General features: G+C 48.6%; 1 protein-coding gene across 2 annotated transcripts in view; it reads left to right on the top strand.

The window, feature by feature from the left end:
* Positions 1-24,876, top strand: part of IRAK2 (interleukin 1 receptor associated kinase 2) — a 62,117-nt gene that overhangs the window by 19,227 nt on the left and 18,014 nt on the right. For both annotated transcript variants that reach the window (XM_045529734.1, XM_045529733.1), the window contains exons 3-8: positions 11,285-11,431; positions 16,826-16,932; positions 18,478-18,672; positions 18,754-18,818; positions 21,563-21,677; positions 23,969-24,078. In XM_045529734.1, coding sequence (XP_045385690.1) covers positions 11,285-11,431; positions 16,826-16,932; positions 18,478-18,672; positions 18,754-18,818; positions 21,563-21,677; positions 23,969-24,078 — 739 coding nt within the window. The remainder of the gene's footprint in view (positions 1-11,284; positions 11,432-16,825; positions 16,933-18,477; positions 18,673-18,753; positions 18,819-21,562; positions 21,678-23,968; positions 24,079-24,876) is intronic.

The following is a 24,876-nucleotide window of genomic DNA, read 5'->3' as shown; positions in this document are numbered from 1 at the left end:
AGCTGGGACTACAGGCATGCGCCACCAGGCCCGGCTAATTTTTTATATATATTTTTAGTTGTCCAGATAATTTCTTTCTATTTTTTAGTAGAGACAGGGGTCTCGCTCTTGCTCAGGCTGGTCTTAAACTCCTGACCTCGAGCGATCCTCCCGCCTTGGCCTCCCAGAGTGCTAGGATTACAGGCGTGAGCCACCGCGCCCGGCCACACCTTTTCATTTGATACGTATTAATATGCCCATGAAACCAGTACACTTTGGGAATCACGGCTGTGGCAAATGGTGACCATGGTGAAATTGCTGGGCATCTCAGGGGAGCCCATGAGGGAGAGCCTGGGGGCTGGGGCAGTACCCGTCTGTTCAGACATCAGGAGAGTCTGATTCTGCAGGCGAGGGCCAGCCATCCCCCAGGAGCTTAAAGATGAGAATCCTCTCCTGAGAGGCACTTTTCCAGATTACCAGCCTTAGGAGGAGACTGTGAGCCATGCTCCACACCTTATGTGCTGGCATCTTGGGGGCTTTAGAGCAAGAACTGAGGCAGAGGCCACAGTATCCCAGCTGTGGCTCCCAGTCAAAGGAGAATTGGCTATAATCAGTGCTGAGCTCTAGAGCTGATTAAATGCCACCCAAGGCTGGCTTAGGGGCTGAGCTTCTAGATGGGGGGTCAGATGGCTCTAGCTGGGATGGTGGAAGCTGGACACCAGGTGAAATTCTCTCTTGTCTCCACAGGGAGTTAAGACACACAGAAGCTGGGCAAGAGAGTTAATAATGAACTAAAAAATATATATTTATTGAGTGCCTGCTATATCCTAGGTGCTAGGGACACAGGTGAGGTCCCAGGCCTCAGGGAGCTTGCAGTCCAGTAAAGGAGACAAATAGTAATGAGATAATCACTCCCGTGCACACCACCCACTGCAGTGTGCGTGCTCAAAGGGGAAGTGCAGAGAAGGTGGGTAGGGCAGGTAGGCAGATGGGGGGATTTGATCTCATCAGGGAGGTTTCCCTGAGGAACTGAAGCTTGAGCCTCCAGCTAAAGGATGAGTGGGCCAACCAAAGTGAGGGCTCCCGCACGTGCAGAGGCCTGGTGGTGGGCTGAGCCTGGGGAGAGGGCCAGGTCAGGCTGCGCGGGGCTGAGCAGCCATGGTGAAGAATTTGCTTCCACCTGGGAGTGAAGGGAAGACGTTGGAGGGCTTCCACCGGGGGTGTACACCCTTTGGATGCCCACCCCGTGAGGAATAGGGTACCTGTCAGGTTCCAAATGTCAACTGAGTGGGAGAGCAAGATGCTTCAGGAATCTGAAGCGATCTGGGAGGTAACCAAGGTTGTATCCCCACATCTGTTGCTACCATCTTCCTGGGAGTCCTTTTTTATTTATTTATTTTTTTGAGACAGAGTGTCACTCTGTTGCCCTGAGTAGAGTGCTGTGGTGTCAGCCTAGCTCACAGCAACCTCAAACTCCTGGGCTCAAGCCATCCTCTTGCTGCCTTAGCCTCCCGAGTAGTAGGGACTATAGGTGCACACCACACCCAGCTAATTTTTTCTATTTTTAGTAGAAACAGGGTCTTGCTCTTGCTCAGGCTGGTCTTGAACTCCTGAGCTCAAACGATCCTCTTGCCTCTGCCTCGCAGAGTGCTAGGATTACAGGCGTGAGTCACGGCACCCAGCTCCTGGGAGTCTTAAGTGTCACAGTTCCCATATACTTTCTTCTTGGTTGTGTAATCCAGATAATTTCTGACTTTGGGTTTGGCATTTCAGCCAGTCATTTCCTTCCTGGAGTGGGACTGTCATTGAATGGGAAATTTTGAGCTGCTGCCTAAAATGAAAAACAGAGGAAAAAGAACCCTTCCTCTTCTGAAGAGGCTGGGCTGTTGCAAGGTCCAGACAGGGCTTGGGTGTTTGCCCCACATTCACCCCTTTTTTCCAACCACTAGGGAACAAGAAAACACGCATAGGTCAGGCCCTGGGGCCACTGGAGGTGGCACTCTTTGGGGCCAAGACTCCCCCAGGCCAGGGGTCCAGATATCTGGGTTCTAGTAATAACTTATATTTAGCACCTAATATGTGCCAGGCAAGTGTCTTTTCTTGCAATTCTTATTTTCCTTATTTTGTAGATGAGGACACTGAAGCTCAGAGATTAAGTAACTTGCCCAAAGTCACAGAGCTAGTAAGTAGAGATGAGAACTCAGGTCTGATTGACCTTCACACCTCTTTGGGTAGGTCACTGGGTGGCATCAAGTCTCACATTCCTCCTCTGAAAAATGGGTCAAGGCACTGCCCCGTCTACTCTCGTACACCGGGAAGCTTTAAAACATAAACAATGGTGAGGTTTTTTAAAGTTATTACTGTGTGGCTCAGGACAGGTCACCTGGCTTTCCTTCCACAAATTAGTCATAGCATTGGCAAAAAGCAGGGCTTTTCATCACTGTTGGTCTCTTGGCAGTGGTGTTAGAATGAACAGAGGGGCATGTGCAGTGCATTTAAACCAGTCCTCAATTTTTTGAGAGGAAGGGGTAAGAGCTGGGGTGAAATGAACAGTCATTTATTGAACTCCTGCTATATGCTAAGCTGTTGTAACTAGGCTCCTTTGGGTTGCAAGTTTTGGACACGTATTTAGATTATGTATTAAACAGTGTAGGCTAAGTTATGCTACAGTAACCGATAAACCTTGAAATCTACTTGCTCAACTCAACAAAGAATTTCTCACTCATGTAAAATCCAATGTGGGTCAGGCAGCCTCCTGCATTCTTGTAGCCAGCTATGTCACCTGGAACACATGGCTTCCAAGGGCACTGTGGCAGGGGAAGAGCGGGATGGAAGAGCGATGGAAGAGGCACACTAGCTCTTAATTGCTTTGTCCGGGAAGTGATGGATAGCACTACCACGTAAAACCCACTGGCCAGAGCCAGTCATGTGTCCCCAGCCTGACTGCAGAGGAGACTGGGGTATGGATATGAGAGGGAGCAAATGGTTATGGTTATTTGGTAAGTATTGTCCCAGCTACAGGTTACTTCAGTTCAAGGGAGTTAATGGCTACGAGGTCCTGCATGGTCTAAACCTGTCCAGCTCTCTGTTCTCATCTCTACCACTTTCTCCTCATTCAGCTCAGCCACTAGGACCATCCTTCACCTGAGGAAATACACCAAGTTGTTTTCTGCCTCTGGGCCTTTGTACTTGCTGTTCTCTCTCCTTGGAACACTGATCCCTCCCTAATTTCCCTGCATCCTTCCCATGGCTGATTCTTTTCATCTTTTGGGTCTCTGCTTAAATGGCACCTCCTCAGAGAAGCTTCCCCTGAGGCAGGGCACAGAGGCTCATGTCTGTAATCCCAGCATTTTGGGAGGCCAAGGCGGGAGGATTGCTTGAGGTCAGGAGTTTGAGACCAGCTTGGACCACATAGTGAGCCCCTGACTCCACAAAAAAATTAAAAAATTAGGTGGGCGTGGTGGCACAGGACCCTGTGGTCCCAACTACTCGGGAGGCTGAGACAGGAGGATCGCTTGAGCCCAGGAGTTGGAGGTTGCAGTGAGCTATGATTGCACCACTGCACTCCAGCCTGGGCAACAGAGTGAGATCTTGTCTCTTTCCCTCCCTCGTGTTTGCTTTCAGCATAGAACTCCTCCCAGTTTATGATTAAATATCTTTTATTTAACTGGGTTAATCTCAGAATTATGTCAGTTTTGATAAAGGATGGAATCCCTAGTCCCTAACACAACCAATGAGTGAGGAAGAACGAGTCATTTCGGCAGCTTGTGGAGTACAAGTTCACTGGAGAACCAGGGGTAGAGCAATTAGCAAGACAGGTCACGTCCACAGATTTGCCTCATTTCATGTCTGGCTTGAGCTGGGAGTTTTGAGTGATGTGTGTGTGTGTGTGTGTGTGTGTGTGTGTGTGTGTGTGTATGTGGACTGTGGATGCCCAGGAGGGTCAAACTCAGGGATTAGGAAGGAAAGGAAAAGAGAGGGAGGCCCAGAAAGCTGTGTTTGTCCCTGATATGGGCAGCTGGCACCAGGGTGCTTTAGTCATGGCTGAATCACTCTAGTTTGTTCTAGAAGGGATCGATTCCAGCCACGTGAGTCAGCTTACAAATAAATCACTGTTTACTTTGAGTGGCGTGAGGGTAGGGGGTTTCCAGAATGTGCTCACCGAGGAAAGACCTCGTCAGCTGCTCCGGGTGTCTTCCAGCTGCCCCTGCACTTGCCACCGTGTTGGGTCTTCCCAGGCAGCGAGGGGGGAGGCCAGGCAAGGGCCCAGCAGGATAAACTTCCTTTAATGCTTTCTACCGAAGGAGATGGGGCATAAATAAACAGATTATAAACAAATAACCACTCTAGGCTTCACTTTCTTCAAGTATAAGATGGAGATAGCACTGAGACTGTTCCCCAGAGCTGTTATCTTAATTAAATAGGCCATGCCTATGGGAAAGCACTTGCAGAAAAAAGCCTGACCTAGAGTTAGGGGCGATAATAAAAATAACAATAGTAAATAACAGTAACAGCTGATAGCTGCTGGGCACTGGAAGCCGAGGCTTAGAGGTGGCCTTGCCAGTGCGCCTGCTGCACGCTGAGAGCATGCTAGAAGGCCGCCAGTCCGTCTGGCTCCACGGCGTAAGCGATTCGTGCTCACTAGGGAGCGCGCGGGGCCTTCTGAAAACACACACCGGAGAGAAAGAGAAATCACACCGTCAGCTAACCCTGCCGGACAGTGAAGCGGGCACAGAGAAGCGCTTCTGCCCCCAGCCCTCTGTCTTCCTGGTGCCTGTGACTCAACCCTCATTGCTCTGGGCCAAGCTATTCGTTCTCAGCGTCACCTAGGGAGCTTCCAGAAACATCCAGACGGATTTTCTCGGTCTGAGAACCAACATATCAACCCCCTAGCACCTGCAGCCACCTAAGCTGTAGATTAGTTCTTCCCTAATTTTGTCCTAGAAGGCATCACTGGCATCCCCTTCCATCCTAGGGGTCCTGGCAGACAGAAGAATCCCGGGCTGCCTGCCCTCCTGTGTGTGACGTGGCTGGCTGCGAAGGGCACAGGCATGTGGAAGCTGGGCTCACGTGTTACTTTGTCCTCACAGCCCTTGTGGCTTCGGGACCGTCCCCCAAGTCACAGCCCATCTAGAGTCAGTTTCCATCAGAGCGTTTAAAATGTTGAAGATAGCCTTCCACCCCATGTTGCCTTCAGAGACCCTGCTCAGGAATCAGAGGTTCTTTTTTATCTGCGCCTTTTGGGCAGAGATGAGAGAGGACGGCCTTTCGCACAGTATGTGCCCAGCCTGGGCCCTGCGCCGGCTGCTTTTCCTTTCTCAGCCCACAGAGCCCTGGTGTAGCCCTGGGAGGTGTAGGGGTTATTATTATGCTCACTCCACAGGTGAAGCTCAGAGGGTTAAAAAATATGCGCTTGCACACACAGCGGGAATCACAGAAGCTGAGTCTGGTTCCACCCGGAGCGGAAGCTTTCCTGAGCTTACTCCCGCTTCTGCCCTTTGATCACAACCTACGTTTTTGGACCCCGTGATCCTGCAGAATCAACTTTATGTGTGGAATCCTCCTAAGAATTTAATCCCAAGTACTGCTCAGCCATAAAAGAAAATGGTGAGCTACCTGTTGTACTATCCTGGATGGAGCTGGAGCCCATTCTTCTAAGTGAAGCATCACAAGAATGGAAAACCAGCACCACAGGTACTCACCATCAAATTGGTACTAATTGGCCAGGCGAGGCAGCTCACACCTGTAATCCTAGCACTTCTGGGAGGCTGAGGTGGGAGGATCACTTGAGGTAGAGTTCGAGACCAGCCTGAGTAAGAGCGAGACCCCCCCATCTCTACATAAAAAAAATTAAAAAAAATTTTTTTTTTTGGGAATGAAACATTCTGGAAAAAATTTAAATTTTAATATTATAGTATTTTTAAATAAAAAATTTAAAAAATAAATTGGTACTAATTGATCAACACTGGTGTGCACATATGGAAGTAACCTTCGGGTGTTGGGCAGGTGGGAGGGGGAGGAGGGGATGGGTAAATTCACACCTAATGGGTGTGGTGGGTGCTGTCTGGGGGATGGGCACACTTGTAGCTCAGACTTGGGTGGTGCAAAGGCAATATATATACAAAATGAAGCGTTTGTACCCCTGTAATATTCTGAAATGAAAATTAAAAAAAAATTTAATTCCAGGGTGTGGCGGGGGTGGGGAGGAGTGTTGTCCTGTGTGTGTATCAGTGATAAGAAGACTGTGACCAGCTGGCGCCTTGGCCTTGACAGGCAGGAAGCTCAGTGTGGTTTAAAGCTCATCACAACCCTTTCTTGTGAGCCTTTTGGCCTCCGTTGCCTCATCCTGCCTTTGGTGTTTTTTTTTTTTTTTTTTTGCTTCACCAGCATTCTGGTGTGACAGGCTGAAAGAGTGGGTGTTGTATCTACCCAGCTATCAGACATCAGGTTTCCAGGGAATGAGGACAGAGAAGCCACATTTCCTCCATCTTCCAGCTTTGACGGCAGGAAAAGGCAAGCAAAGGCCTGCCTGCACGCTCCACACAGGCCACACGTCCGCTGCTCCAGAGGAGAAATGAAGACATTAATAAGTGTTTATCACATTACTGTTTGTATTTGTTTTTATGTGGTTTCTTTCTTTTTTTTGAGACAAAGTCTTGCTCTGTTGCCCAGGCTAGAGTGCCATGGCGTCAGCCTAGCTCACAGCAACCTCAGACTCCTGAGCTCAAGCGATCCTCCTGCCTCAGCCTCCCGAGTAGCTGGGACTACAGGCACACACCATCACAGCAGGCTAATTTTTTTATTTTTTATTTTTTGTAGAGACAGGGTCTTGCTATGTGGGTTAGGTTGGTCTCAAACTCCTGGCCTCAAGCGATCCTCCAGTCTCGGCATCTCAAAGTGCTAGGATTATAGGCGTGAGCCACCATTGCCTGGCCTTTTATTTTCTTTTTTATTGTGTATTAATATGCATATATAAAAGTGTGTAAAGTGCACTAATTTTAATGTCTAGTTCAATTAGTTTTTACATATGCATATGCTTGCATAACTAGCACCCAGATTAAGATAAAAACACTGTGATGTTTCTTGAGCTATTAAATTTTTTTCAACTTCACTTTCTTTTTGTTTTTTTTTTTTTTTTTTTTGAGACAGAGTCTCGCTCTGTTGTCCTGGCTAGAGTGAGTGCCGCGGCGTCAGCCTAGCTCACAGCAACCTCAAACTCCTGGGCTTAAGTGATCCTCCTGCCTCAGCCTCCCGAGTAGCTGGGACTACAGGCATGCGCCACCATGCCCGGCTAATTTTTTCTATATATTTTTAGTTATCCAGCTAATTTCTTTCTATTTTTAGTAGAGACGGGGTCTCGCTCGTGCTCAGGCTGGTCTCCAACTCCTGAGCTCAAACCACCCGCCCCGGCCTCCCAGAGAGCTAGGATCCCAGGCGTGCGCCCCCTCGCCGGGCCTGTGTTTGTACACAGCATTTGTTCCGGCATCTGGAAACCCAAAGCGCTCTGAGACGGGGCTTTCACAGGAAACTGAAACTTCTTGTCAGGGCAGGCTCTGTCAGCTGACATCTATGGCTGGGTGTGACGAGGCCCTCCCGCGTGGGAGGGTGTCAGCCCCGTTCATTTGCAGGCTGTGGCCCTGCCCACCCCTACAGGCTTCCGCGCGCCCTGCGGTGCCAGGTGGGGGCCTCCGCGTGTCCCTGTGGAAAGAGCAAGAAAGAGAAAGAGGAAAGTTGGACTCTTCTTAGGATGAAAATATAATGACGCTTTTTCTCTTCCCTATGGGTGGAGCCCGCAGAGGCCGGCCACAGATGGGCTGGTGGCCTTGACGTTCCGCCGCGTGTCTGGACAGAGAGGCAGCGGGGTGGCCCTTCCTTCTGGGGACCCAGGCAGCGTTTCCCCTCCCGTGCGCGCCCCGGGAGTGGGCGGCGCCGTGCGGGATCTGCGTTTGCGTCAGCATTCGCCACGGCCATTGCTCGTTGTCCTTTGTGCAAGGGACTGTGTGTTTTCCCCCTGGGCCTGTGGAAGGCAGTGGTTTTGTGAATCCGGCCGGCAAGGCCGCTGTTGAGGAGAGGCCCGTGTCTGGGCTCTGGGTTTCAGCCGGAAAGAGCTCGTCCCGAGGGGCTTGGGGCGGGGGCGGCGGCGTCCGCGGATCGCGCTTCTGAGGGGCCGAGGCCGGCGGCGGGAGGGGGAAGCGTGTGTTCTCTGGGCGGCGCCACAGCGCGGCCGCCGCCTGGGCTCCGGTTCCGCCGCCCGGCCTCCGTCCGCTTTCTGCCTCGCAGGTCTCCTCACCCCCGCGCCTCAGTTTCCTTGCTTAGGGTGTGCGGGGTCGGCGGGCGCGGCGGCTCACGCCTGTGATCCCAGCACTCTGGGAGGCCCAGGCGGGAGGATCGCTCGAGGTCAGGAGTTCGAGACCAGCCTGAGCGAGCCCCGTCTCTACTAAAAATAGAAAGAAATTAGCTGGGCAACTAAAAATATATATAGAAAAAATCAGCCGGGCATGGTGGCACATGCCTGTAGTCCCAGCTACTCGGGAGGCTGAGGCAGGAGGATCGCTTGAGCCCAGGAGTCTGAGGTTGCTGTGAGCTAGGCTGACGCCACGGCACTCACTCTAGCCCGGGCAACAGAGCGAGACTCTGTCAAAAAAAAAAAAAACAAAACAAACCGAACAGATGTGCAGGGTCGTGGGGAGGATACGTGTAGTGAAAAATATCGAGGACACATCTTGGACAGTTTGGTAAAAAATGGAAGTGAGTGGGCTCTGAGTCCAGGGAAGGGCTGATTCAGTCTCTGTCTGCGGCTGATCCGGGCCAGGTGGGTCCCCAGGGCAGACCCTGCTCCCTCCAGTTTGCAAGGCTCAGTTCTAGTCACTATTTTAGCCAGCCTGCTTACTGATTTTTTTTTTAAAGAAATATACTTTACTGTGCAAATAATGCATAATCGTTGTTGAAAAATTCTCCAATATGAATAAACCAAAAGGAAAAAAACTCCACAATATAAACTCACTGATATCCCTCTCTCTCTGCCCCCATAATCACTGTAAACATTGTATGTGCTTCAGGCTCTTTTTCTCTTCATATATAGATTTCTCCTTTGTTTTACATGTATTTTACCAAAAAGTGGTAATATATATGTTCTTTTGTTGCCTACCATTTTCGTTCAACAGTGTGGTGTTAGCACCTTTCCATGTCAATGGATATATCTGTATATCCTTTTAGTCACTATTAAAGTGAAAAAACCCCAAGTTAAAATTTTTTTAACTGATTAAGAATTGTGTTACATGAAAACTAAAAACTTCCATCCTACTCGTCTTACACTCAATAGGTGGGCTGTTTGAGAGAGAACCAATGTTTTAAAAATATAATAATCACAATAATAAAGATCCTGTTTTTTTTTTTTTAATTAACCCCAAACTTAGCGCCCGTATTTTGAGCCAAACCATTCACATGCTCTGTCTCTATTAGTCCTCATAAAAGTTGTCCAAAGTAAACTCAGCCAGGGAGTGACAAAGCTGGTTTCCTTTCCAGAGTCTGAACAGCTAGGCTCTGCTGCTTGTATAAGATAGGTTTATTTAATGAATAATGTGTCAGTGACAGTACAGAAAACACAAGGAAAAGGCCACCTGTAATCGTCCCCATTTAGCCTTATTATTATTCTTGTGCTTTCCCAAGGTCTCTCCCCACCCTGGGGAAATCGGAGTGATCACCCCTTTGTTCCTGCTCCTGCAGGGACTGAGCCCTCTGCCCCTTGTGCGAACCCAGGGCCTGGGGCGGTGTTCAAATAGTTCTGCCCTAGCTGGAAGGCAGGATGGTGAAACCGGCACCAAGTTTGAGTCTTCTTGACTGTTTGACTTGGGACAAGTCATTTCACCTATCTGAGTCTCAATATGCTAAAAAATAAAATGTAGATAATTCTGTCAACACATTGTTGTGAAAATTAAATAAATCTGTGTGGGCCATGCAAATTTAGTTCTTACTATTTTTGTTGTAGTCCCAAAGGTTGGGTTTGAAAAGCTAGGTGCCACGGTAGCAATTGATTTTGTTCACAATTTAACCAGCTGGAGTAAATGCTGCTGGAGACGCGTCTTCCCAGCCCCACCTGGGGCTCGGTGTGAGATGAAGCAAGTCGGCAGCCTTCCCTGGGACGTCAGTGCCCCATGTTTGTGGTTCTCAAATATGGGCGCACCCCAGATCACCAGAGAGCAAGGGGCCTTGAATGCAGAGCTGTAGAATTTGGGCTTTACCTGGGAGGCAATGGGGAGACAGGAGGATTCAGGCTAAGGAGTGTGGATGTTGTCTAGGCAGCGGGGAGCCCCAGAGAGGCTTTAAACAGAGAAGTGATGACGCCAGATCTTATTTTGAGTAAGATGCAGGCTGTGGAGGGGCTTGGCGGCCACCGAGCAGGAGCCAGCTGGCGGGGATAAGCAGGGCATGGTGGAGGTGGGGGAGGAAGAGGTTTCACATAGAGCAGCTCTGAGGAGGTGGCTAGAAGCCCACGTAGACACACCCTCGCAGCACCTTTGGGGCTTCCCAAGTCAGTGGAAAGAGGAAATGATTATTCTCAAAAAGGCAGGTGACTTCTTTAACCAGTCCTGCCTGCCTCTGGCTGTGGGATCTTGGACAAGTGGCTTAACCTGCTCAGGCCTCAGTTTGCTCATCTCTGGACAGGGAAGAAATACAAAGATGTTGTGACGATTTAGCATATGCAAAGCTGGGCCTGGACCTGACACATTTGGTCCTCAGGACGTAGCTGCTGTTTTTGGGGTTCGCATCTGTATGATGGGGAAGGACGCATGTGTTTCTGCAGCTTGTGGAAGCGAAGCTGTAGGACAGCCGGAACTTTTATATCTAGGAGCTGAGTAGGGACTTAGAGGGATAGATGTCTTCAAATTGCTCACATGTTCAGGGAGAGGTATCGTCTCCAAAGCCCTTTCACATCTGTATTCCTCATTTCCCCGTTCACAACAGCCCTGGGAGGGAGCTAAGCAAATATTGTTATTATTATAGGTGAGGAAACGGAGGCTCAGAGGAGGAAAGTGGCTTGTCTAAGGTTATACAGCTAGTAGGGTCGGAAGCCAGATTGTGTGACTCAGAATGTCAGAGCTGGGCCATCACAGGGGATTGTTGTGTCCATTTTACAGATGTGGACGTCAAGGCCCAGGGAGAGAAAATCCACCACCACCAGCAACAGTATGAATTTGTGGCAGAGCCAGGATTAGAACCCAGGTCTCTGACTTCCAGGCCCAGCCTCTTGATGGCTACCCCACTTCATGGAATACTAATCATTTTCTTTCCATCTTGTTTTCAGGGAAATCGGTTCCTAAAATCGGGTCTCCCACTCCAGGCTTCCCAGATGCTGTGAAGCCAGGAAGGCCTTTGGCAGCTCCTCTGAGAAACACCAAGAATGTGCAGGAGGAAGAGCAGCCCGTGAGGCCAGTCGCTTTTCCGGGCCCAGGTATTTTGAACTTAATTTAATTTTTCTACTTAAAGCAAATTTCATTTAAGGAAATGAAGATTTATCTATAAGGATATTCAGCTGAAAATATAAGCAAAAAATTGGAAACCACATAGGAGATGGTAAAATTAATGACACGACGTAGATGTGCATCTGTACGTGGAAACATGCTCACAAGGTAGTGAATTGGAAAAGTGGAGAAAACCAGGAAACAAAAGAATATATACCATCTAGTACTGTTTTTGTCAAAAGAAAACAACTCAGTTATTGAGCGCTTTCTAGGTGTCAGGCACTATTCCAAGTACTGTACTTCAAAGTACTGTATTATTTAACCTTCGGCTACCTGCCTGAGTTAGGTATTGTTATTTTGCCCATTTTACAGATGAGAAAACTGAAGCACAGAGGGGATAAACGACCTGGCCAAGGTCATATGCTGCTGGGCCCCTGTGTTTCACCTGTGGTCTCCCAAGCCCCCAGCACAGGGTGGCCTTGCGTGTGGGCCCAGGCCAGGTGCCTGCCCATCTCCCTGTCTGCTCTCCAGATCCCGGCCCTCGCAGCCGAGCAACGGGAGTCAAGGGTGACACCTGCCCCATCGCTTTCCTCGCCTGTCAGTCGCAGGTCTGCTGCTTTGTCCTCAGGCACCCGAAGCCCAGAGAGAGAGAGGGATTTGTTTAAGGCCACACGAGTAGGAAGTGGCACCTGAGCTGTGTGATTTGTACGCACACGTCGTTAACCACTGCACTGACTGCTCTCCCAAAGCCTTTCAGACCACTTCAGGTCTGTCTCCATCCCCTTGTGCCCAGGCGAGGGCTTGGGGCCAGCTTGCCCGGTGACAGGACTCAGCCAGGGGCTAACTTCCCCAGGGGAGCTGCTCCTCAGGCCTATCTCTGTCCTCACCACACGGCCCCCCCGAGCCAAGCCTCTCAAGTGCTGAGCCCAAGATCCCGAGTCCATGTGATTCAGGTCACTGGTGCCGGTGTTGGAGCCAGAGCCAGCGCCGCCGTGAGGAGAGTGTGCCATGGGCTTTTGCGTTAGACAGGCCCGCATCGAAATCCCAACTCTGCTGCTTTCTAGCACAGTTAGCCTCACTGTGCTGCAGTTTCTTCAGTTCATAAAATGAGGATGACAACAGCAGCATTTCGTCCTGTCCTGGTAAGGAATCATACACCTCCATGTGGCTACCATGGAAGTGCTCATCAAACGTTAGCTGAGGAGAGGAACATTCCAGACACCCCAGAGAGGTGGAATCTGGAAAGGTAACCTCAGGCCAAGGAGTCTGGATTATTTCCCGTAGCTAAAGATAAAAAAAAATGTGCAGACCTTTGATCAGCAATTAAAGATATGGGGAAATGGTCCTAAAGCAAATGTGATACTGGTTGATGGCCAGGGGGAAAAATGATAATAAACTAAGGAAATTCTAGGGGAGCGCTGGTCAGCGTGGAGAAGGTAACAGGCGTGGCAGTTTCCTCTGACGTTCCTCAACTAGGTCACTGTAAAAACCAGTGTCACGTGTCTCTGTCAGCACTGTTTACGGTCTCGATGGGCCTTGGGAGTGGCTGTGCCTGAGCATGTGGAGGCGATGACCACAGTTTGCAGACAGACAAGTCTGTTTTCGCCCAAACTGCAAGTAGGAAATAATCGTTCATTTCATCAAACCACCCAAAGCCTGCCTTCTCTTGGGAAAACCCCCAGGTTCCTTGGGCCCCAAAGTTCAAATTGATCGATTATCTTGAAGGATTTTTGTGGGCGTGGAGGACACAGAGCCCACACCTTGACCCCTGGGACATCCTGACCGCTCCTGCAGTAGGTGGGCAGGAAGTGGGAAGAGACGTGGAGGGGAAGAAGGTGAGCAGAGGAGCCCTGGGCAGATGTGCACAGCTGGAATGCGGACATCACTAAGCGGGCTTTGAGTAGGTGAAAGACCGTGGCGAAGCCTTAGCTGTAGGAGAGGTGGTTGGGCTGTCGATCAGCATCTGTTTATATCCGTATTCTGCACACGGTTTTACTGGCCTGGGTGGAGTAGTGAGCGCTCTGCATGTGCCAGGGCCTGATGCTTGTGCTTCATAAACATCATCTCTTTCAGTCTGGACAAGAACTGGGCAAAGAACAGATTATTATTTCTCTTTTCATGTTTGAGAAAGCTCAAAGAAATGAAGCACAGCTCACCTGAGGCCAAATCTTCAGTAATGACGGAGCCAGGACTCAGCCAAGTTCTGCTACCACTAAAGGAGAGGGGGAAGCTGTGGGGCCAACCCACTGCCGGCAACGGGGCAGGATATAGAAAACCCCACACCCATGCACAGGCTGCAGTGACACAACCCCGCAGGGCGAGATTCAGTGCATTCTGCTTAGGAAAGCAGACATTCTAGAAAGGTTACCATAGGAAATAGGAGTTTTTCAGTAAAGTTCTGGCACACAAAGGGTTAACTCAGTGTTTTGGAAAATAAGATCTATGTAGAAGCCCCATGTATCCATCGAGTATTGACACATGGCCATCTTGCTTCCTCTGCTATCCTGACCCATTTCCCTCCCTCCTTTAGGTGATGATTTTACAACATTTTCATACAGAAAATTTCAAAGACACCAAAGCAAAGGGCATAATGACCCTCTGTGTCCCCATCAGCTAGCTTCAGTGATGATCAACTTCTGATTACTTTGCACTAAATCCCAGGGAGATGTTTGTATCCTTGACGGCAGGAGAATTCACTCTTGTTCTCTTCTGCCTGCCCTGGGGCATATAGTAGGGGTCTTTAAAGATTGTCATTCTGAGCTTCTCCCACCAAAGGTGCCACCCCTGCGCATGAAGAGCTGGTTGGATTAGATCATGGAGGAGGCGAGGGAAGGCTGAGAAGAGATGGGGAGGAAGGGCCAGCAGTTCCTGTCTGATTTGCCATCCTTGGGTATCAGCCCAAATCCCATTCCCTTTTCCCCCAAACCACCAGGATAAATAGACTCACCACTCACCCAACTAGTAGCCCTCCTATGTCTCAGGAGCAGATGTCAGTGATCCCCCCAGACCCAGAGGCCTAGTGCAGCCTCCTGTGCAAACCCCAGGCATTAAGTCAGACCAGAAAATCATGGCTTGTGTGAGGCCAGCTCTGACCTTGCAGTCACTGGGCAAAGGGACCCTGTGTGCAGCAAGAGCCCTGCCCTGTGGCCAGGCATGGGGGCAGGTAGCACAGAGTGGGCAGAACTCAGGAAAACAGCAGGGAGGAATTCAAGTTGGCCTGGAGCAGGGGATCCCAGGGATTGGGGCCTGCACCCCCAGTGGTGCATGGAACCTGGATGTTAAGAGAAGTATAGATCACGTGCACAAAAACCAGAGGCTTCGTGGATATTGCTGTTTAACACAAGGCTAAATACGTAACATGTGAATTGAAGTTGACTGAAAGAAAGCCATCAGTTAACTCAAAGTGACATGGCACAGAGAGGTGGCCGAGAACTTGGAGATGGTATGTACGTGAGCTCAGTTTTGGGGACTCAGGCCAAGGGTACTGAGCTGAGACTAGGACAAGGCAGGGCAAGGGCAGAGGTGGTTGTTGTGGAGCAGCCTTTCTGCAGCACAGGAGCCCTGCACCTGCCAGCTGAGGCCTGCATTAGTCCAGGTCCCCTGAGAAGCAGACACCTGTCTTCAGTAAGACAGGATTTCATTAGGACAAATACCAAGAGAAAATGGGGAGGGAGCCAGGCAAGGCTAGGAGAGCCTTCGGACCACGGTGCACACCTGACCCCAGCAAGGTTGGGTGGGAGCATCCTAGCCTGCCTGCAGTGAGGGCAAGCTCGCCAGGGTGTCGGCCATCAGAGTCCTGTGTCTCCCCAGAACTGGCTTGCCTCGGTATCCCCTCTGCACGCGATGCCTGGGGGAGCAGCCCGGGAAGTGTGGCCTGGATGCAGATGCAGGCATGGTCAGAGCCACAGCAGCTGGGGGTCCACAGCTCGCGCATCCTCTGGCCGCTGAGACTCAAGAAGCAGCAGGGCAACATCTAGGAGAGGAGGCTTAGGACAGCCCTCCACCTGCCTCAGGCCTGCTGTCAGGCAGGTTTTGTTTTACCAGCTACCTGCCTGGGTTAATAGTTTAGCAAGGCTGATTCTACTTTGGCCATGGTGCGGTTTCCAGTTTCCTGAATTGATATCTTATGGTCAAAGTTCCAGATTAATCACTCCTTTCCTGATGTTGTAAGTCAGAAATACCTGAAGCAGGTAGATTTTTCCAGTAGCCTTGGGGTCAAGGCCAGGTCCCCAATTACTTAAAAGCCATCCCTGCCATGGGGCCCCCTGGGTATTTCCAGATGATAACTCTGATGCTTCTGGCCTCTGGCCAAACCCTGCTTCTGTGTGGCCCAGTCACCATGGCCCATGTCACCCCAGCCTGCACCTCCTTTCATTCAGCAGACCTCAGATTGCCTAATTAGTCTTCAGATTAATCTTCATGTGGTGCCTGGTGAAGAAATTTCACCCGCTTTAACCTAACATTTACCTGACCCTAAACTACTCTTCAAACTTCCTCTCTTGTGAATCTTCAATTATTAAGGAATTAAGAACATGGGTTCTGGAGCCACTGGCTGTGTGCCTTTGGAAAAGCTACTTAACCTCTCTGTGCCTAATTTCACTATCTGTAAAGAGGAAATGATAATGGTCTAATGGAAGCTTATCCCCTAGGATTGTTGTGAGCATTAGATGATTCAGAACACTGCCTGGCATGATGTGTCTGTCTGCTGATTAAACGTGCCTAGATATTTACTTACTGCACCCCTGGGCCCTTCCACTGCCCGACCTCTGCACAGACTCATTCTACTGGTTCGATCCCTCGTATCCCATATGTGCTTGTTGAACATGTTTCCCCATCTTTCAAGCCCAGGTCAAAGGCTACTTCCTTTGTGAATCCTCCTTGTCTCCCAACCTGCTATGGCCTCTCCTGCCTCTGACCTTGCTTTCCCACGGAATATGTCCTTGGAGGATGGTTATTGTGATCCCTGCCACAACGGAGGTTTCTGGAAGGCAGGCCCAGTAGCTAGTTGACCTCTGTGTCCTCCACTGCTCTTTGAGTGGGAAGTGGGAAAGAGCAGGGGTCAGAAGTCAAACTGATTCCATTTGAATTTCTGCTCTGCCACTTCCTGGCTGTGTGCTCCTGGGCAGTGACTCTACCTCCAGTGCCTCTGTGTCTCCGCCTGTCAAATGGGATGGTAAATAGGACCGTAGGGTTGTCCCAAGGCTTAAATGAGGTCACAGGGCTTACCTCAGCACTGTGTTGGCCAGTGCGTGGTGGGTGTCAGGAAGTGGCAGCAATATGTGTTTGGGGGTAAATGAGAGAGTGGCATCGTCTGGGGACTAGACGGGGAGCCCCTCGCCCTCCTCCCCCAGGCCACATTCTGACCCACAGTCCCTCCCTTCCAGGGTCTTCTCCAGCCAGAGCCCACCAGCAGGCCTTTCTGCTGCCTCCTTCTGAAGAAGATGCCCCTCATTCCTTAAAAACCGACCTCCCCGCTTCATTGGACTCAAAGGTAAATCCACCCCTCTGCTTCCATCCCCAAGCCATATCCCCCAGCTTGTGGCTCCCTCTCAAAAGTGCAATTTCTTTATTCCTTGGACCAGTGGAGGTTTGGGGAGGGGAAAGGAGACCCATCAAACTACTCCCCGGCTGCTAAGACTATAAATGTAGGCGGTCAGCAAAACTGACCGGGGCGGGGGAGTACGCTTGGGTGAATGAGCTTTTCCATTGTTTGTGCTTAATGAGAGCTGAGCTGATGACTGGCAGCCCCCAAGCCCAAATATATTGGTTAAAGTAGCCATTGGCTCACAACCTCCCTCCCCCCAACCCTTTTTCAACCCAGTTATGCTGGGTTGAATAATTCAGTCTGAGTTACCCTGAATGTTGAATGACTGCGGTCCAGGAATGCATTATGCCTTTCATGGGTTTTAGGCACTTTTGCTTTCATGGGCTCTTCCTTTATTTTTAAAAAAAACCCCAAATTATGAGTGCATTGATATGAAGATGAATATAATCCAAGCTAGATTAAAAATGAGAACATTATTTATTTTCTTCTGATTTTTAAAGAAGTTAAAATGTTTTCATAGCCCCTAAGGTGTTGTGAGCCCAAGACACTTTGCGTCTGGTGTCTGGGGAGAAGCCAGCTTTGTGTGGGTCTAGTTACGGAAGGAGATTCTCTCTTAAGCAGAGTTTTTTTTTTTGTTTTAATTAATTAATCATTTTCCAAGATGATTTAATAACTTGGGAGAATGATCATGGTATAAGTTAAGTGAAAACACCAGAAATCAAAACTATGCGCAGCATGTTCCCAATTTTGTTAAATAAATCCTAATATATTAATATCTAATTGGCAGGAGATATACAACTTTAATAACAACTGAGTGGGTGATGGGATTATGGATAATTCCCATCCCCCCCAGTTTTCTAAAACTGTTAATATAAGCATATATAATTTTTTAAAAATTAAATTCATGGATACTTGTTTTTAAAAAGGGAAGTTATTAAAAAGGGAAGCACAGCTTCGTTTTACAATGGTTTATCTATGCGTGCAGTCTTGGAAACTCTGTTTACAGACTGGTGTTTGGCTGTATGAAGGTGTGTCCTACGTCCCAGGGCTCCAGAGGCCCAGCATACATGCTGTGTGTCGGACTGAGAGCGCTGAGCCCGGCCCAGTGACCAGCGGGGTGACCTCACCTCAGTTCTTTTATCCTTTCTGTGCTTACCTCTGTGATGTGAAGAAAAGGAAACAGCAACCCTGTGCCAGGAATACTCACATCTTATTTAATCTTCAAAATTACCCTCCAGGGTACTATTTTATCTTTGTTTTTGCTGATGATGAAATTGAGGCTCAGAGAGGTTAAGTAACTCACTCAAGGTCACAGAGCAAGTTAGGGGCAGAGTTGGGATTTGAGCTTGGGCCTGTCTGTATTTTTTTTTTATAGCTTCCCACTGGATACGATGATCTCCACCCCTTGAGCTTTGGTGTTCCAACATCCTCTGAGATTGCAGGGAAAAGGTGCTTCCGTACTCATCCCATCTCTTCTCTCTGAATTCCCAGGATTGCAGCACCTCCACTCCTGAGCAGGAAGAGCTTTTGAGCTTGGCTGGAGACAGCCTTTTCTGGAGTGAGGCGGACGTGGTTCAGGCAACTGATGACTTCAATCAAAACCACAAAATAAGCGAGGGGACCTTTGCTGATGTCTACAGAGGACAAAGGCACGGGACGCCATTCATCTTCAAGAAGCTCAGAGAGGCAAGCACTTCTGGTTTCTAGTGAGGGGTGGAGCTGCATGGGTGAGGCTGGATCTTCATGTTCCAATGTCTTCCTCCACAGACAGCCTGCTCCAGTCCAGGATCAATTCAAAGATTCTTCCAGGCAGAGGTACAAGTTTGTCGTAGGTAAGCCTCCCTTCTGGAAAATACTTTGTTTAATACTAATAGTAATGACACATCCCCCCTTACATAGAGCTTCCTGTGTGCAGACATGTTTTAAGCACTCTATTATATATAAACTCACTTAATCCTCACAAGAACTCTGTAACATAGCTACTATTATCACATTATTTTACAGATGGGTAAATTGAGGCACAGAGAGGTTAAGTGTCTCATCCAAGATCACACAGCTAGTAAGTAGCAGAGCTGGGATTTGGACCTACATGGTCCGGCTCCAGAGTCCATGCTTTTTCTATGTAGCAATTATATGTATAAATTAGAATTATAAAGGAATCTTGGCTAACTCCTCCAACTCCTTCCTTCCATGGAAAACATTCCATAGATGTTTCTATCTCATTTTTTGAGGTAGCCAGAGACTTGCAATACCAACTCTGAGGGTGAATCCATCTTAAAATCATGGCATCCCAGCGTAGGCGTGGGCAAATGAGGACCCATGGACTGCATCTGGCCCTGCCTGTGTTTGTACAGTCTGAGAGCTAAGAATGGTTTTTACATGTTTAAATGGTTGAAAGAAAAAATCAAAAGTAGAAGAATACTCTATGACACGTGAAAATTATATGAAATTCAAATTTCAGTGTCTGTAATAAAGCTTAATCAGAACATAGCCATGCTCATTCATTTCTGTATTGTGTGTGGCTGCTTTTGTGTTATAGCGCACAGGTGAGTAGTGACAACAGAGACTGTATGACCTACAAAGTCTGAAATAGTTACTGCTATTTGTTTATAGAAAGAGTTTGCTGACACATGGTCTAGAGCAATAAAGCCTCCAAAGTTATCCTCAAATCTGTTCATTTTACAAATGGGGAAACTTAGACCAGAGAAGTGAGCCTCCTAATCACAGAGCTGGGTGGGGCCTTTGAAAGAGAAGAGAAAGACTGGAGACCTGGGATCTGTCCTGGCTCTGCCATTATTGACCGATGAACTTTAATGCCTATTGGGCACCCATCATGTGCTAGACACCAGCTGTCATTTAACCTTGGCAAGTCACTCTGTAGCTTCCCTCCGCCAATACAAAGGAATGCCTTGCCAAAGGAATGCATGATTTCTGTGGAGTATTTTAAGAAATAAAGAAAATTACAAATAAGAAAATAGAAATTACCTATTTTCCACAGCACCTATAAATAACCACGAGTGCGTGACATATTTACTTTAATGCTTTCTCTAGGCCGGGCACAGTGGCTTACGCCTGTCATCCTAGCACTCTGGGAGTCCGAGGCGGGTGGATCATTTGAGCTCAGGAGTTCGAGAGCAGCCTGAGCAAGAGTGAGATCCCGTCTCTACTAAAAATAGAAAGAAATTATATGGACAACTAAAAATATACATAGAAAAAATTAGCCAGGCATGGTGGCACATGCCTGTAGTCCCAGCTACTCAGGATTGTTTGAGCCCAGGAGTTTGAGGTTGCTGTGAGCTAGGCTGACACCACGGCACTCTAGCCTGAGCAACAGAGTGAGACTCTGTCTCAAAAAAAAACAAAAACAAAAACAAAAAACAAACCAACAACAAAAAGGAGGTGAATCCCTCTTATTAAAAAAAAAAAATGCTTTCTCTATTCATACAGATGTATGAATACACACATGCACATATACATATATACACAGGCACACACCCATTTAATCAAAACTGGAGGTATAATTCCCTTTCCATTTGGCATGGTCCCTTCCTAGAGTCAGCAGTCACTCCTTCATTCCTCGATTCAGAAAACATGAGTAGTCAAGTCCTTTCCAAGGGTCTATCCAGCGCAGACTTGAAGCATGCATAGCCCCCGCCTTGGAGAAGTTTATGGTGCAGTGGGGAGACTGATGTGCAAATGACTTAACGCTGTAATAGGATGGCTTGGGGGAAGTGGAGGGGGGGAGAGAGATCAGGCCGGAGGCCATTTACAGTAGTCCTGGGAGATTGGATCAGAGTCTGGCCCAAGACAGAAGAGAAGGGAATGAAGGGGACATGTTGAAAGCTATTTATTGCAGTGAATGCTGCGAGTGGGTGATGGTGCCTTCGCTGGGATGGCAAATATAGGTGGAGAAGCAGGTTTGGGGCTTGCGTGTAGGCTGATGCTCACCTGAGCATTGGAATGTAATTAGACACTGAAGTCTGGAGCTTAGGATGGGGCTGAAGAGGAGATCTGGGAGTGTTCCTCATAGCAGCGGGAGGTGCCTGGAGGAACAGCATATCCAACCACATGAGGGGCCCAGCTGGTGGAGAGGAGGAAGGCAAAGGAGGAGGGTCGTAGTGGAAAAGGCAAAGGAAGAGTGGTCGGAGGTGGGAGGAGAATCAGGAGGGAATGGGGACTCAGAACCCAGTGGAAGAGGATTTCAGAGAAGGACCCAGTCCTGGAGTCAGATAGACCTGGGATCTAGTCCTGGCTTCACTATTTGCCAGTTTGTAACCTTGGGCAAATTCCATAACCTCTAAGCCTCTATTTCCGGAGATGAGGCGGTTGAGGTGTCATATGCCTCAGAGCAGTTAAGCAGGATGAGGATCACTAGATTCCCAGCTCCTTGTAGGCAGGCAGTTTACATCTTTCTACCCTGGTGCCAGGCTTTTAGGGGTCAGAGCATGTGGTACCCGGGAGGTTAGTGGTGGCTTTGGGGTGGAGAGGGCAGAAGAAGGTGGGAGATGAGGAAGTATTAATGGATAAGTCTTTGATTATTCTGAGTCCTCACCCCTGCACTGATACCTGATTTCAGATGCTGCCACCCGAACATCTTACCTGTACTGGGCTTCTGTGCTGGAAGACGGTTTCACAGCTTGATCTACCCCTACATGGCAAATCGTTCTTTACAGGACAGACTCCAGGGTCAGGTAAGAGACTGGGTCATGTGCAGAGAACAGGACCAGGCAGCACCCAGTTAGGGAATCAAGGTTAAGGATTAGGGAATCCAGAGGGGAAAGTAGGCATCCTCTCAGTCCCAGGGACAGCTTCAAGGAAAGAAGCTGGGCCAGCATAGATAAGATCTAGCTAAATATCTTCAGGAAAAAACTATAAATAAACTATTTGAGCTGGCCATGGTGCCATGTCCCTGTAATGCCAGCTACTCAGGATGCTGAGGTGGGAGGATCGCTTGAGTCCAGGAGTGCAAGACCAGCCTGCATAACATCGTGAACCCTGTCTGAAAAAGAAAAAATTTGACAAGAGGCATTTCACTCAAGTCAAGAGTAAGACAGAGGTATCCTATAGCACTCATTTTGCTCATCACCGTTCTGGAGGTATTAGCGAATGCAGTATGACAAGAAAAAGAATTAAGAGATAAAGAGTATAGAAAGTAGAGGCAAGTTTTTATTATAAAATGTTCTTCCAATGTACACCTATTTGCTGTGGATTTATGGAATTTCTCTGGAAATTTACACAAGAAATTGGTATATTGGCTGCCTCTAGGGTGGAGAACTAGGTAGCTGGGGCACAGGGTGGGAGGGAAACTTTTACTGTATGACCTTTCATAGCGTTAGAATATTGTTATCATGTGACTGTAATGCCTATTAAAAATTACAATTTTTAGCTGGTGGCTTACACCTGTGATCCTAGCAATTGCAGAGGCAGAGGTAGGGTGGGGGATGGGGAATCACTTGAGGCCAGGAGTTGAAGACCAGCCTGGGCAACATAGTGAGACCCTGTCTCTAGAAAAAAGTTAAAAAATTAGTCCAGCGTGGTGGCACATGCCTGTAATCCCAGGTACTTGGGGGCTGAGGCAGGAGGATCCCTTGAGCCCAGGAGTTTGAGGTTACAGTGAGCTTGATCATGCCACTACACTCCAGCCTGTGTGACAGAGTGAGACCCTGTCTCTAAAATAAATAAATAAATAAATAAATACATAAAAATGTCAATTTTAATATTTTAAAAAATGAATTTATTTCTTTTTATAGAGACAGGATCTTGCTCTGTCTCAGGCTAGAGTGCAGTAGCATCATCATAACTCACTGCAACCTCAAACTCTGGGTTCAAGTGATTCCCTGGCTCAGCCCCCAGAGTAGCTGGGACTACAGGTGTGTGCCAACACACTTGGCTAATTTTTTAATTTTTTATAGAGATGGAGTCTCACTATGTTGCCCAGGCTGGTCTCCAACTCCTGGCCTCAATCCTCCTGCTTTTTGCCTCCCAAAGTGCTAGGATTACAGGTGGAAGCCACTGCACCCAGGCTAAAAATTATAATTTTTAAAACAGACCTTCTGCTTATAAAATCCTCAGAGGGAAAGAGTTATTCTATAACAGAATTATTGCTTCCCTTGGCAGGGACCAGACAAAGCAGTTATTCACAGTATGCTAGTGGTCACTAGCTTTTCTGAGCTCTCACTGTGCGCATGACACCACGGTGAGGGCTTTACACATGTTGTCTCCTTCCAGCCTTGCCACAGCCTAAAGGTACACAGCTGACAAGTGTCAGACCAGGGCTTAAATTGGGTTCACCTGGCCTAGATTTCAGGGTTTTTAAGAAGAAATCTATTAGCATAGGATGTCCAGGCCAGTTCTTAGAGGATGTGGGACCTAAGGCCGGGCTCAAAAAATAGGTGGTGACTTAGCCTGGGAGAGTAAGTCTTAGAACAACAGTGGCAGTACCTGGGGACAAATTGGAGGCTTTAGCCCATGCTGCAATCCCCATCAGCCCTGTGAAATTTCCCTAGTACACACAGAATTGGGGTAAGTCTCGTGTGCTTGGGGTGCAAACACAAGTTCCTTAGCTCCTCTCCCAACCAGCCCCTCAACGGAGAAGTTCCAGAGCTGCCACTGTAATAGCCATGATAAAAATAGCTATTTAATGAGCATCTACTGTGTGGCAGGCGCTATTACGTATACTCTCTTGAATCCTTATTAACAATCTTAAAACATAGGAACTGACATTTCCATTTTATACCCCAGGAAATTGAGGCTCTGAGATGTTAAGTGTCTTTTCCAAAGTCACACAGCTAGTGCATGTCTGAACTGGGAGTTACACCGTGACCTGCCTCATGTCAAAACCCACAGTGTCATGCCAGGAAATCCTGCTGGCCGAGCCTGTTGGTAGAGAGCATGAAGGGCAGGAGAGAGAGGAGTGCTGGACCCTGCCATCAGGACTTTAAAAAGGCACAGGTATGACTATTTCTCCTTTTCTTTCTCTTAGGGTGGCTCAGACCCCCTCCCCTGGCCCCAGCGTGTCAGCATCTGCTCGGGGCTGCTTTGTGCCATTGAGCACCTGCATGGCCTGGAGATCATCCACAGCAACGTCAAGAGGTGAGACAGGTGGGCTGGAGCCCCCCCAAGGGCCTGGGCTGCGAGGACGAGACCAGCACTATTCCTGTGTGCCCTCTCTCTCTGTCTCTCTTCTCATTGTTTTTCTCTCCCTCCCCTCCACCGCTTGGGTATCTTTTTCTTTGTTACGGCCTCAAAACTCAGTGTTTCTGGGTTGTGCTCTGAGTCTGATTGCCCTCAGCATGAATTGCCTCCATATCGTCTTTCTGAGATGCTGTTTTCCTAACAAGCCTTCCATACTCTGGTGCATTTCGCTGTCCACTTGGTGGCTGGCCTGGACTCCAGCCTTGAACCATGTTTGTCACGCCCCTGGGATTTTGAGCTCCTTGTTCTGGGCTTTCGAGGAGACCTGTCCCCTGCTCGTGTATCTGTTGGTGCTTGTGTATCTGCTGGTGTTAGCATCTTGTCAGGGAGGCTTCCTGCAGGGTAGGCAGCATCTCAGCGCCACACATCCAAGAGTGAGAGGTCCCTGTCTGGGAACTGGCAGCAGGGGGAAAGATTCCAGAAGATAACAGAAAACCTGGTAGAACTGCCCCAGAGCCATAGAACTCATACTTCTCCAACATTCTCTCTCCATTTGGCCCGTGGAAGCCCTCTTCCCCTTTTCTCTCCTCTGATTTGTATTTAGTTGCACGGACAATTGTAATAGCAAGAAAGGTAAGAAGTCATCGCTGACCCATCCCTGGACTCATCAATGAGCTTCTGCTTTGTTTCTTTTTCAGTCCCGGCCCACACAAATCCTCAGCCCCAAGGCAGCACCGTTACCCAATTACCAATTCA

This window comes from Lemur catta, chromosome 18 (assembly GCF_020740605.2).
Source record: "Lemur catta isolate mLemCat1 chromosome 18, mLemCat1.pri, whole genome shotgun sequence".
NCBI lineage: Eukaryota > Metazoa > Chordata > Mammalia > Primates > Lemuridae > Lemur > Lemur catta.
This window is presented reverse-complemented; position numbering and strand designations above follow the sequence as displayed.